Here is a 14746-nt window from a genome sequence, read left to right as displayed (position 1 = left end):
AGGAAAAAAAATGTGTCTATTATTTTCTGTTTAGTTTTTAGTACTCTTAATGTGAGCTATATCGCTAGGGGGGGGGGGGGGGTCTGCAAAATAAGCCTACTGACCAGGCTAAGCATAAATACACTTACAATAAGAATTCTAGGGGTGATATCTAGTCCTTGCCTCCGTATTCTAAGAAGCATTTCATTCTCCAGTGCACGAACTTGATCTAGTATGTACACAACCTTCACACATTAAAAAATAAATATATAAAAAAGCATTTCCAGCATTTTTTGCCAATAACCATAATAACACTATTGTATGATAAGTGTTTACAATCTATGCACTCAGCAAAAACAAAAAAGTATTTGCCATCTATGTAATGGGAAGAAGAAAGAAAAAAATTATGAATACCTGGCCCCCAGTGTCTGGTAAACCTAAAACATTTGCTTGCCCAAAGTAACCATGTGGAGATAAAATAACAACATTAAACACCATAGGTATTCGCCCCAGGAATGTTTCTACTGTAGATGGGTCAGGAGCATGAAGGATGTCCAAAAGAAGATGCATCATCTCTGTTACTCGTTCTGCTGTATCACCCCAACCTCTCTCAAAACCCATTCCCTGTAATCTGCATGCAAGTAGTAAGCCTGTTCCAAAGAATATATTAATTTTCCTTTCCTTTACTAAATCATAGTTAATAGTACAAAAATACAAATAATCCAAACATAAAATTTAAGTTCATGGAGTAAGCGAGAGTAGATGATAGATACCTGGAAGTGAAGGTGGTTGATGGTGGCAAATGCACCCAAGCTGTTATAACCCAACCTGAAGTATGGATTTCCAGCTTCTGCCGCCATGTGAAGAGCAAGCAAGAAGCTGTCACGGTCAATCCTTTGTGGCAGGCACTCGAGAATACGAGGGATCAGAAGCATATGCCCGTATTCAATAGGACTAACTTGTTAAATTGCATGTAACAATACAGAATCTTACTAAATGCTAGCTCAAGTAAATCTCAAAGAAACAAAGAGTTAAACAATAAGAAAGTAACATACATTGATGGCAACAACACTCGGAGCATTCTCAACATCAACCGGGGCGTTTGGGAAGAACTGGACTTCACCATCTTCACTTGCCTCAAACTGGAAGAGCACCTCTTCTTGCCCAACTTTAGTGAAGTTGAATTTGTTACCATCAAAGGGCTGGAGAACCTTATCAACACGGAACTCAGTGGGCCTCTTCTTAAGATGGCGACCCTCATTCAGCTGGGCAATGAAACCATGCTGACCCGGAATCACCTACACCAAATATATTGCAAAAATTGGTAAAAACCCACATGTCCCAGTTCAATAAGTATTCAAATCTTCTTCATCCTAAAAAAGGGAGACAGAAATGAGACCTTAGTTTCACAGGCAGTGACATCATAGCGAAAGAGTCCTCTCTGCACGCGATCCTCCCACTACAATGAAATTGGAATCAACTTGAGCTCACACTTGATTTTATACAACCACCAACAAACAAAAAAAGACATAACTTTCGGTTCATTCTTCCTGAAAATATAAAAATTTATACCTCCCCAAGGAGCAGTGAGTCCAGAAAGGCCACGGGATCTGGAACAACAAAGTTTCCACAAAGACAACTAAGGTAGTGAATCTAGTGGTGCTAACTTTGATCAAGGTTGTGGCATAGCAAGGAGTATTTCAGTCAGTGAGAAGTTGGCGAAGGTCAGAGTTGCCACGGTATTTAAAGCAGGGGATGAAGTGGGAGCTGGAGACAAGCTGGTAGGGGCCATGGAGATGGGAAGGAGGTATTGACTAACGAGCGAGCGAGCAAGAAATGTGGAGGACTTTAGAAATAACAACTGAATGGGCATAATTTGTAAATCGAAATTTAAGAACTGAATTTCTGGGTAAAAGTCTATACAGAATTCAGAATTTCTTCCTACAGCACACCAAAACAATGAATTTTTTTTTATTTAAATTTAAATTCTGTCATGCCCCAATATTCTGTTTACAAATTATCTAAGTAGCCTCCACATAATTTGACAAGAAGACACAGCATTTAACAACTGTACAACCAAGCTATTTAAATAACAAAAATAAGGACTAGAAATGACAATATCTTTCTTTGCGGCAGCTCTAATACATTGTTCAAAGAGAAAACTAGCATTAATGGACACAGCAACAAGCCACATTTTGTTGAAGATGGTAATCATTTTTTTTTTCGTTATAGGTAAGAGTAATTATATTAACAAAAAATGAAAATAAAATAAATAAAAACCTACTTCATGCACAATGGCCACAAAGTAGACTAAAGAATTACAGAAAAAATATGCGGAGGGTAATGTTGTGAGTTTGATAGCCATTGGCTGCATGTATAATACACCAATAGAGACAATGTTATGGACAAGAAGCTCATAGGTAAAAGATAGTAGACACACATAAGAGCAGCTTAAGCATTTTTCATTATAACTCTATTGTTGATGGCAGTTTGACTCAAATATATAGTTGTATGATACCTGAAGATGAGTGACTTCAGAGAGGCCTACCCAAAGAGCTTCCTTTCTGCTCTGCCTGCAAAATCAACAGCCACCTTCAATGTAAGGTTACAGAAAAAGTGTTCCCATGTAAAGTAGGACAAAAAGAATTGACACATACCAAAATGAATAATGTAATATGGAGGCAGGTTTTAAAGTTCCACTTCAGCAGCAGCAAGATTCTCTTTACATTTAATGATTCTTTGTTGACGAGATTCCCTTGCGTCCGCAACGTCTTCCATTTCTTTATATTTTCCCCTTGGACCCTGAGGGAAAAATATAAAGAAATGGAAGACGTGAGGAAGCAAGAAGAATGTCGGCAACAAAGAATAATTAAAGCTAGGGTTGACTTTTGCTGATGCTGAAGCAGTAGTTGAAAACCTGCCCGCATATGACAAAACCATGGGATGAACTTGCTAACTTTTCTAGCCTATTGTTGATGTTTGCTACCGGGGTGGGTGTCTTTTCCGGGTTTGCTGAGAACCTGCCATAAATCACGTTCAATGTGTTATCTCTCTCCAATATTGCTACTTTCTAAGGATTTTAATCAATACTATTAACAGTTTTTGAACCATTTTGGTTATGATCATGATCCAAGACCCTAGGACAGTACTGTTTTACTAGCAGGTCCAGTTCACTAGTTTAATGCACAAGACACTACTCCAAGCCTAAAACTACCAATACGTTAGACTATATTGTAGCAGTTATGCTTACATTAGTATAAGTAAATCCATTAATCAGTCTTCCATAAACTGTATACAATAACTTCTAAATAGCCCGATTTCTTTTTCAGCACCATTACCACCAATATTTTCTGTAAATACGATTTCAATAAAGAAGTAAAAGAAACTTACAAATCCAAAGCTCGATAATAGTTCAGTCCTCCAGTGAAGCCTCTATTGTCAAATTTGCTGACAGAATAATTGACATCTTCTTCACACAGCCAAGCTGGCAAGGTGGTATTAGGGGAAGTTCTAAATTCTACAAGTTTATTGTTGGTATATTGGTTACTGTGCACAAAAAGAAATGGAAAATTACCTTTACATTGAAAAGATTCAGCTACACTCTTTTTTGTTTTTCTTTTTTTTTTATATATGCATTTCAGCTACACTCCTTTTATGAAATCACGGCATATGATTGGTCTTTGAGCCTCTTCATGAAGAAAGGTAAGGCCTTTTGCAGCACCAAGTGCAATTTTCATCCTGATAGACCAAGGAAGAGGCAGGGACCCTGCAGAATTTAACATGGTTGTTGCAGGATTACATTAAACATCAGGAATACAAATAAAAATTCCCAAGAGCAAATATATATTACAAGATGAATGCAATGCATCAGCATGTACAAGATCTCAATGGCAGCACAAACAAATTCAATAACAATTGCCAGTGTCACTCTAGCCATAACCGAGAGTGTCCATGTTAACAAAGTCAGAAAATTCTAGATAGCCAATTCATTGCCCTCCTTTAGTAATTGTTTACGCAAATAATAAAGATTTTGGGCTAACATAAGATCAAAACAAAAGAAAACCTATAATAAATCTCAGTACAAGATCTTTTCAACACGGTCAGAGTAGTAAGTGGACATTTTGGACCTTCAACTGGTTTTTCTTTTTAATCTAAGGATGACTGTTCCATACATATAATTGTTGTAAGAGATATATATTTCTACCAATATTACTTCTTTTTTACTAGGATAGTCACAAAACCTTCAAACTAAGCATTTCTTTCATTTGATCACACATTTTACATGTATTTAATATGCAATTGGAGGTTCTTAACTTGGTTTGTCTCAGACAAGTATTATACTTTAATGTATGATCACCCAAAATTTAATCACACACTTGTGTTTGTAATTAAATCTAAACTACATCACAAAGTGCTGCCACTGAAGACTAAATTTAACTACAACACAAGGTATTTCTCCAAGCAAACTTCCAATTGAATTCATATGTCCGATTCATTGCTCATGTCAACTACTTCTAGATTTTTTCTATTTTCACAATGGATTAGTTTAAGATCAACCAAAGATATCCAAGACGCAGAAAGACTTCTTAAGGAAAGTAAAGTATTTGTCCCATACTTCTGAAAAGATGGTTCTCCAAACTTCCCCGGGCAGAAACTCATAAACCAGCAACCTTTGATCATCTTCAATGGAGAAACCAATCAATTTGACCAAATTAGGATGGATGAGGTCACCCAGCAAATCAATTTCAGCCTGCAACACAAAAAAAATTAAAGTTATAATGGAGATGAAAGAAATAATATTCTTGTATGTGGTCTACCATCTACCATTTAGCAAAACAAATATGTAAATAGTGAGAGAAACAAATAATGGATGTGAGAGGGTCTATACAAGCCATTCTTTATGTGTAGGGCCACTCAAGGAAATTAAGGAAACATGGGATTACCAGAATGGGTAGTAGGGCCACTCAAGGAGCTATCAACTTTTGATTTTGAAGACAATAAGCTGCCAAAGAACTTGAAAGTGCTACACCAACATCCAGACTCAGCTACCTATCCCCCATCTTTCTTATTCCTTCCCTTTGACTTGCCCACATCCAAAGCCACGTCCTCTTTAATCAGAATTCTGTTCTAAATTCTGTTTAAAATTCTGTTTAGAACCTGGACAACACACACAGCCGTGCTTGATATTTTTAGAAAATAGCACAAGTTTTATAAGAGAATGACACTTTTGATGAAGAAGAACCTGAATAAAACACACACAATTTCAGGACAGACATAGACACATAAAGAAAATACTCAAAGCATAAAAGAAAGAAATGACGTGTTATACTCAAAATTTGATACCTACAAACGGGTTGAGCTATAGCAATGAAAAAATCATCCACGCAAGCTTGCAAAGGCGTATTAGCGTGATCCAATTTGAACTCTAATTTGGTAAAGTCTCTTTTTCTCACCTTCAATCAATCAAATTGAATTCAAATCAATGAAAACAACAAAAATAATATGTTAAACCCACAACCTCACCATCCACTTCACTCTTACAAAGGAATAAGGTATTGGATGAGTTACCTTTTTTGAACCTTAGGGTGTCCATGTTTGTGCCCCCCTGTCCCACAAGGAGGTGCCTTTGATATGCGTTTCGGCCGACCTTCTGGCACTGCAAGTAACCCAACAGCCTGCTCAGGCTCAACAAGGGGTGGGTCGATGGCCGAAGAAGGGCCAGTAGGCGTATTGTGGGACGGTGGCTCCTGCTGCATGTGAGGAGGGGTTGGACCAATACCCAAGTTTAATGATGGAATGGGTGACAGCTCAGGGAACTCCTGTGGGGTGGGTGGAGGGATAACGGGGCTAGGGGATGGATGTGGGATGGGTGAAGAGATGGTAAGGCTAGGGTATGGATGTGGGATGGGTGAAGAGATGGTGAGGGTAGGGGATGGATGTGAGATGGAGGAAGGGATGGTAAGCCTAGGAGATGGATGTGGGGTGTATGGAGAGGGATCGGGGGTAGGGAGGCCTCGAGGGGTAGCAACAGGCTGAGGAGAGGGACATCCAGTCGGAGCTGTGCTTGTGCTTGGGCCCTCAGTAGTGCTTGGGCCCGCAGGAGAAGTTGCCTCCTCATTTGGGGCCTCAGGGATGGGAGGTTGTACACAATCAATATGATGCACTACCGTCAGCACATCATTAATGTCAGTGTGCTCCTCTGTGCCCTCTGGGTGATGCCGCAACAAACGGTTGATAAGTGAAACCTGCACATGGAAAACCCACATATATTAGTAATGCCTAAATCATCAACAATGCCAATCGATAATAAAATAAATGTTGGTTTTGAATTGAGTTTTGGTAGTAATAATTGCAAATTATTGGGAGAGCAAGTGCTAAGCAGAAAATGTAGCGTATTTATTCCATATCATTGCAAGTGCCGTCCCAGTTTCCTCTTCTTTTTTTTTTTTTTGGTACTTCTTTCCTTCCTAGTTAAGAAACCTCCCTTTCTATGAATTTATTAAAGGGTTACAGAGAAATGGCCAAATGGGTTTTTGATGATATAATATATTAATGCATGCAGAGATGATGTAAGAAGAAATGATGATGAAAGAGAAGGGAAGAGAGTTCAAAGAAGATGAGAGCAGTTCCTAATGATCATGGCTTCACTAAAATTGTGCTCTCTTGGTCCCTTGAACAAATTGAAAATAAAGACCTTTTCAAGGACCACGTTTGCCTTCGTTTGGTTTACTTCTTTATTACAATACAATATATCAGTCTCTTCACTGCTAGTTTTATTTGTATTGCAGCTTTTTAAATAATATATTGCTTTTATTTTTTTGTTGCTTGTTTTTTTTTAATTTTTTTTTAAAATTTTCCATGAAGCATTAAATGAAGAAATTGACGCTTCCAAAAGAAGATATATGTGTTATTTTTGTTATTTCTTTACTTTATTATTTTAGGCCCAAGCCGATTTCAACAGTTTCCTCTCACGACTACAAAAAGCTTCTTTTATCATTTCTTTTCATTTTTGGAAAAACCTACCAAAATTTTGAATTATTTTATTTTCTTTACTAATGTAGTTTGTCTTTCTGGACCTCTTTTTTTTTCTTTTTCTTTTTCTTTTTTTTTTCTTTTTCTTTTTTTAATTACAACAATAAGGGGTGAGTGATTTGAACTTGATTCTCTTTCATAGAGGACTAGAGGAGTACATTGCACTCTTGGCTAAACTTTATGTATTTTTTTTTTATAACTTCTCCGTGTGTTAAGTAGTGATATTTTTAGTTTGTCAGTGGTTAAAGTTTTCATTTGTTGCCCCCACGTTAAATTTGCCCCACCTTTTTTTAGTTATTAAAAATGAAAGAAAAAAAAAGTTCATTTTCCAAAATGAGATGGAAATTTTTTGGAAAACTATCATATTTTAGTGTTTTTGGTGGAACTGTTTTGTGGTGAGATAGGGATCTATTCTGAAAAATTTCAGGAAAACCATCTTTTAAAAATAAGCCATATTTTTAATAGGGGTTTTCCATCAACTATAAATAGTTATTCGTTAACTGATTTTTCCTGATGCTACCAACCATACGAAAACAAAAAAAATTATACTACATTGACAAATGCTTTTACCCTAGATCAATGGTGTAAAATCGAGGGTGTAAAATGGAGTCATCACTTATTTTATTTAAACAAAAAATAAGAAAAACATAAATGAACTGAACATTTATATTTGCATTGAAAGTGAAATTACATTTTGGTAAAAATATTACAAAACTTTGATCCTAGTTACAATTTAAAGAAAAATATATTGTTTTGCTTCTTAATTACAATCTATCAAAACGAAAAATTACATTGGACAACAAACTGATCTACAACCCAAAATCTAGGCTAAGGGATTAAGTTACAAAATGCTAAGGTATTAAACACCCACCTCATTTGGTAAAAACCGATCTTCTAGACTAAAGATGACCAATCACATGTCCACAAGACTTAACATTAGATCTGAAAGAAAACCTATTTGAATGAAGAAAAATCATATCTGTATTTTAATGTAGAAAACTTATTTGACTTGTAAAAAAATTAGATCTGAAATTTTATGATTGAAAATACAATTTTAATATAGAAATAAAAAAAAAAAATCAGATCTGGAATTTAAACGTAAAGAAAACATGTTTTGTGATGTAAAACATTGGATCAGGAATTTAATGCAAAGAAAAATATATTTGAATGTAGGGAAAATTAGATCCGAAATTTTATGCAAAAGAAAACATATTTGAATGTAGGGAAAATCAAATCGGGAATTTAATGATTGAAAAACATATTTTGAATGTAGGGAAAGTCAGATCTGGAATTTTATTGCAGAGTAACAATTTTTATGATGTAAAATAGTAGATCTATGAATCAATTTAGCCAAAAGATAATCCTAGATCTAGAAATTACATTGAGCTATTTTAGATCTAAACATATAGCCAAAAGATAATCCTAGATCTAGAAATTACATTGAGCTATTTTAGATCTAAACATATAGACAATATAAACAAAATAGCTTATGAACAAGAAAGAAACAGTGGTTTCATGCTAAGAAGTACGGTACGATGTAGAAGACTTGGAGAACTTACCAGCATAGTCAATTTAGCACTGGGCCTATCGATGAACCTCCGAGTTACCCTGTTGAACCAGCCGAAGTACTCGTGGTGTGAAGGCATCTCACCAAGCACTACTCAAAACGCCGTTGAAGGCGATCACCCCAGTGGCCTATATGCACAGCATGTTTCCGCATCCAATCCACACCGACCTTCCCCCTCAAATCAATTTTATGTAGGACTGCATCAGTGTCAACAGCGTGGGGAATATTTTGGATCATCTCAAACTGACGAACGACATGATCCGGCATATGTTTCTCTATTAAGTGGAAACATACAAGCGGCATTGTTGCCGTCCACACGGCCCTCCCTGCAACGCACCACGGCGGAAGGTTCTCGAACTCAGCTTCATATGGCTGCCACACCACCTACAACAGCAAACAACACAAGTACACAACACATTAAGCTTTATATTTCAAAATTCACCAAACCTATAAGATTGTTCCTAAAAGTGTAAAATAAGGCATTCTTATACCTGGTTTGGCAACATTGAAGCTATTTGCTCGTGATACCTGTCCTAAAGATGTTGGCGGGCCTATTTTTCTTGTTTGGGACCCACAACCACCTACAACAATCAAGAACAAGAGATCAATATCTACAACTTTCCTACTAAGATAATGTTATGATTAAAACTATAATGTAGTCACATTAACAAGTAAGATAATCTTATAGGATTTTACTCAATTGAGGATGAGATTCAATAGAGACTTACTTTAGGGATAGTGGAGCACGCACTGGAGGACCATAAGCACCCACTGGCGGGCCACGCTCAACTGCCGGGCACAAATAAGGGAACCTGGCCCATGCCCAATACTAGACCAACAATAAACACCCACCAATCTGATTGGTGTCCCTATCGCTTGCCCTGCATAACTCTCAGTACATCCATGCAAGGCAAGCACTTCCCCAACTGTACACTTGTGGGTTGCAAAGGTCCCGGATTTGTCGCCGAATATTGTGTCCCCTAATAGCGCTAGGATGTAGCAGCGTGCGTACTTATGCAGCTGATCCTCTTCAGCATTAGGCGGCAATGGTTCAGCAACTTGCTCCAAGAGTTGGCTGATGAGAATCCTCTGACCATTGAGTTGCTTATGCTGGTTTTGATTTACAGGTTCAAACCCAAGGAAATCCCGGCAAACTGTAGTCCAGGTTTTCTGTGTGCTCCCTGTTATAGCAGCACCATCAACAGGAAGCCCGATAAGAACCTCCACGTCTTGCAATGTGATGCTGACCTCACCATGCGGCATGTGGAATGTGTGAGTCTCGGGCCGCCATCGCTCCACTAAGGCCGTTATCAGGCCACGGTCAATCTATCTACCCGGGAGCCAGAGGAGTCCCTCTAAACCAAGTGCCTTAATGATGTTAATGACTCGATCGTCCACCATTGGCTCTCGATTGGAGAACTCTTTACTACGGCTACGGCAGGTAAGGGTCCCTGGATCCTGCACAGAACAGAATAATGGATTAATATATGCCAAAGCATGTACATTGTATAAATTAAATTGGTGTACATTAGTTAAAGATTGACTGTTGCGTTTTACCTGCCTATTCCAAATAGCTTCGGACCGATGGTTGGCCTGCTGTGTCAACACCAAGTTGCCAATGGGACCAGGCTCTGCATGGTTAATCCGTCCAACATTTGCAGCAGCCATACTGCACAAAAATGATAAGCAGTTAGCATGTAATAGATATTGTTCAAAACAAAAACAAAAACAATGTAAGAAAGATTCTAAAAAAATAAATTTTACTCTTGATTATTTATCAGTTCTCTATTAAAGATGATTGTTGCGAAAATAAACCCATTTAGGCAAGATTAAAGAAAAGAGAAGAAATATATAGACACGAGGATTTGCACAATATGCCTACATCCACATATTTAATTCTACTTTTCCCTAAATGAATTGCCGCAGCACTAACTTAAAGGATGTATATATATTAAGTTGCTTGGGGTATTAACATTGCACTAAATTAAGATATCTTTCGCATGAAGACTCATTAACACATGATACTAAATGAAACATAGTGAGTAACAGTAAGTGTGTGTTATGCGATCAAAAGTGAGTGGTACTATAGTACTGAATCACATGCTTCTTCTGAGATATAAATTGAATGATCCTATTCCTTCATCAATAAAGAAAAATTCAAAACACATACAAATATTAACACACACGTTGCCCAATTACATATATTTTTTTTAAAAATCAGGTTGGTTAGGTAACCATTACCCAACAAGCTCAAGGAGCGAAACCTGCCTCAAAAGCAAATGTGACTAATTATTTTCAAATCATAACATGTAATATTATAACTAACTTGGTAACACCTAGTTTGTGCATTCAATCATTATTAGTATTTTTATAATTTTAGGGATTTGACTTGAGGGTGGTAACAATAAAAAATTCATTTTTGAATCAACATGTTTCAGTTCATATTTCATCAACTTCTAAGTTAGAACAAAAGTATGCCATATGTTGGCAGACTCCTTCATACGTCACTATGCACAATTTGGATGATTTCTTCCTTGAATTTGCTCTTTCATAGAGTTATACTTGTATGAGCATAGCCTTGGATGATTTCAACATATATAAAAAAAACCTGTTTGTTTTTATTTTTATAAAGAATGACAACTATAGCTTTGAACGAGTGAGAGTGTTCATACAATTGGGGAAAACAAAAAATTGCACATGCTGATTCCCTGTTGTGCTAATTGCTCACCATGATGTGCAAGTATTTTCTATGTGGAACAGATATGCTTCTTCCTATCTCTTCCTCCAATGTCTTCTCCCTACATAACCTTCAGTCCTTATTTGTATTCCTATCCCCTTCCTTAAGCCATAATGCTCTACATTTTTCACTTTATTCACCTTTTTCAAGATTGCGAACCATGCTGATTCCCTGTTTTGCTAATTACTCACCATGATGTGCAAGTATTTTCTAAGTGAAACAGAATTTCTAGTGGAGAATGGTGTAGTGGTAAATGACCAATGAAAATTAATAGCCAAAAATATTATTTTCATCCCTGAAAGTCCATGTTCTATTTTCTTCCCTAAATTTTAAAATTTTCTATTTCAGTCTTTGAAAATTTAAAATGTTCCCCATTTTGTTCTTTGACTTCTTTCATCCACTTTCATTAAGATTTTTGTTGGTGTGTCTGACAGAATGCATCTTTTAGGGACCAATATAGCACTTAGCCTATATTTTACAAATGAAAAGATACAGTTTATGTTCTATTTTTATCCCTAAAATATTGTCCAAATTCTATTTTTGTCTCTTTCATTAGACATCTCAGCAAAAAACTTAACGGGAGTGGAAAGAAGGAAAAAAATATAGAATATTCTAAATTTGAATGGATGGATATAGAAATTTTTTTTAAAATAAAACCTGAACTATATTTCAAGGAAGAAAAAAATATTTTAACCCAATAAATAAAGTTCTTGCAAGTGGTTGCCCATTATGAACAGTTGGTCTTGGTTATACTACTCTTCCATATATATCTAAATGCTATATGACTGATCAAAACAAAATCTAGATGCCATATGAGTGATAAAAAAAAATAAAAAATAAAAACTAAATGCTAGATGCATTGGAAAAAAAAAAAAAAAAAAAAAAAAAAAAAAAAAAAAAAAAAAAACCGCCAGAGGTGAAAATTGAGTTTGGTTCATATTTGTCCTTTTGTCCGACTAAAATGGGAAATTTAGGAGGGTTCGCTCCCCTTCAATTAACCAGTAAAGCCAAAATTTATAGAGAATAGGCCTAAAAAATTATACAAACTGCAGTATACTCCTGCAATACATAGATTAATTAAACTTCACATGTAAAGTAAGATCATAAATATTAGTGAAAATAAACAATAAAATAAAAAATCACCTTAAGTTATATGACTACTACTTATCATGTAAGATTATTTTTTTATTAGAGCTAAAAATTATTGTAGATGAATAAAATAACTTAAATTAATGAATAAATAAAAATTTCGAACAATTTTTTTATGACTTGGAACCTCACCAAGGCAAAGGCCATTTGGAGCCAACCCTGGATACATAACCCTCCCCACCTACCAAAACTATGTATCAGGAAATCAGTAGAACTCTTAGTGGGGATTTGAACCAAGGATGTTTGGGTCTTTAGCTCATCCCAAGCCTCACACCACTAGGCTGCACCCTAACAGGTTAATTTTTTTCAAACTTTTAATAATAGAATTTGGTCAAAATGGTAATTTTAACTTATTGAAATTTGATAATAGAATTTCATCTCAAGTAGAATTAGCTTGATGATTTTAACGTATTTATATTGTAGGGAGGACTATCCTAGCTAAAGGGGAGGGTATCCACTTGACAAAAGCACAGCTTCTGAGACCTGACTTTAACTATATAGTATATGATTCTCTTTTCCAGCATCCCAGCCACCCGATAAAATTACAAGCATCAATACATGCGACACACCCGTTAGACATAAAATCTTTCATTTTACCAACCTCTTCAATCTCCCCAACAACACGATTTGGTTCAGCACCTGGAAGATCTATTTTGTTCAAAACCTGTAACAGAATGGTCTGTCAATGATAATATCACAAAAAAATATAATTTCACCTGTCTATGCATTGTCAGGACTGAGGATTATGAAATGAAACAAACATCAACAAATGAAGAAAAAAAAATATCAAGAAGTTTGCAAGTAATCCCAAACTTTTAAAAATTCATGTAGAGTTACATGGACATGTTTTTTTGATTTTCTGTGGCATGTCATATGAGCATTAGCACTGGCCACTAAGAAGAATTTCTCTATGGCATCAGTACAAGTGAGTTGTGACATGCAAGAGCCAAAAAAAATCTGATGAAGATTAGATGACCAGATAAACTGGCATGGTACTATTTCATTAGATGTTCTAACTGACAATCCCCTACAGTCAAATATTACGTGGTTCCACGCTTTTGTTCCCCAGTACTAAACAATAGGCTATTTCTGATAGTATGGGCACACAATGATACTAATGGCCACCAAAACCATTTTAGAAGATTTACTGATTAGGTCAAAATTTATGCCTGGCATGAACTGTTACAGGCCAATTGAGAGCTTTACTATTAAGTATTTGATGATGATTGATGAATAACCCATTTAAGCATTATAGATTCGATTTACATTTATATTCTCAACCAATACTCCTCTTCAGAGGCTTATAATTAAGCAGCAGAAGTGTGAAACTCTAAAGGGCAGTTCCAGTTTGTCTAATGTGGCGCAACCAGATGGAACAAAATCGACACACGTTTGAGGGGAACAAACTATCTTTTCCAAATCTCAAGTTTCTCTTTTTGAAGACACTCTTTGAATGTCATATTGTTCTACTCCTATACAATAGTCTTTGATGGAGTTCCTACAGTTCTTATGCTTTAGGGCATTCCCATCCGCTTATGCATAAAAAAAAAAAATGCATTTTGCATCACAAAAATCACTTTTTTTATTTTACATAACCACTCTTACAACACACCTACATTCCATTCTATGTTTCATTTTCATGCTTTATTTTAATTTTTCTCTTGGTATACTTCCTGTATGCTCTTTTTTGGTATTTAATATAACGCTATTAGTTATCAAAAAAAAAATGCAGCAGCCAAAGCAGCCATAAGGTCCATAACATGGCTGGAGCATGCCCTCTTTTAAGGCCCAAAGGCAGTTAAGAGAAGTGGTATTTTAGCATTGGACCTTACTAATCTAAACAACGCATCTATGTAAAGGGGCAGTTAGCCATACAAGGAAACCAATAAACAAGCAGCTGGCATTATACTTGCAAAATGATTATAGCACCAAAGGTGCACAATGGTATATTTTTAGTTCTTAAATATTATTTCTCCTCATTTTATCTATATATGACTCTTTTATTTTATTTTTCCTATTTTATACTTCTAAATTTTGGGCCTGTTAACTAGAGAATTTTGGTTTTGTATTTCCGAAATTGCTCCTCTATAAAGAAACTCATGAAACTCCTCACATATATAACCTTCTTCAACATAATTTTGCGGGGTTGGATCTTCTCTTTGAATGATATCTAATTGTTTTCAAATAAGGGTCACCTATAATAGCTCATAGCCTGGCCTAGTACCCTACTGGCTCACCAAGCTAGTTGTTGGCCCAACCCAATATTGTTGAGGTACATGATG

The 14746-nt window shown here is 36.0% G+C and overlaps 1 protein-coding gene and 1 long non-coding RNA gene across 2 annotated transcripts; both read right to left on the bottom strand.

Moving 5' to 3' along the window:
* Nucleotides 1-126: 126 nt before the first annotated feature.
* Nucleotides 127-3249, bottom strand: LOC111984605 (GDP-L-galactose phosphorylase 1). Its single transcript, XM_065760435.1, has 9 exons — nucleotides 3230-3249; nucleotides 2498-2552; nucleotides 2264-2347; nucleotides 1552-1632; nucleotides 1379-1438; nucleotides 1035-1277; nucleotides 753-938; nucleotides 394-629; nucleotides 127-224 (listed from the first exon to the last, which is right to left on the bottom strand). The coding sequence occupies exons 1-8, from the start codon at nucleotides 3247-3249 to the stop codon at nucleotides 558-560; spliced, it is 801 nt and encodes a 266-aa protein (XP_065616507.1). The 3' UTR covers nucleotides 127-224; nucleotides 394-557.
* A 100-nt stretch (nucleotides 3250-3349) lies between these two features.
* Nucleotides 3350-5154, bottom strand: LOC136061958 (uncharacterized). Its single transcript, XR_010623797.1, has 3 exons — nucleotides 4923-5154; nucleotides 4595-4729; nucleotides 3350-3745 (listed from the first exon to the last, which is right to left on the bottom strand). It is a non-coding gene; the product is annotated as an uncharacterized LOC136061958 (long non-coding RNA).
* Between the last annotated feature and the right edge of the window lie 9592 nt (nucleotides 5155-14746).

The sequence above is a fragment of the Quercus suber genome, unplaced genomic scaffold, assembly GCF_002906115.3.
Source record: "Quercus suber isolate HL8 unplaced genomic scaffold, Cork oak 2.0 scaffold_367, whole genome shotgun sequence".
Lineage (NCBI taxonomy): Eukaryota > Viridiplantae > Streptophyta > Magnoliopsida > Fagales > Fagaceae > Quercus > Quercus suber.
Note: the sequence above shows the minus strand (reverse complement) of the source record. Positions and strands in the feature narration are given on the sequence as shown.

Bases quoted from the DNA above. Each gene is read 5' to 3' on its own strand.
- LOC111984605 (XM_065760435.1), bottom strand. From the start codon at position 3,249: ATGGATTTACTTATACTAAT. The intron at 2,553-3,229 runs GTAAGCATAACT...TTGATTTTGCAG, and splicing joins ATGGATTTACTTATACTAAT to GCAGAGCAGAAAGGAAGCTC. The intron at 2,348-2,497 runs GTATCATACAAC...TTATACATGCAG, and splicing joins CTGAAGTCACTCATCTTCAG to CCAATGGCTATCAAACTCAC.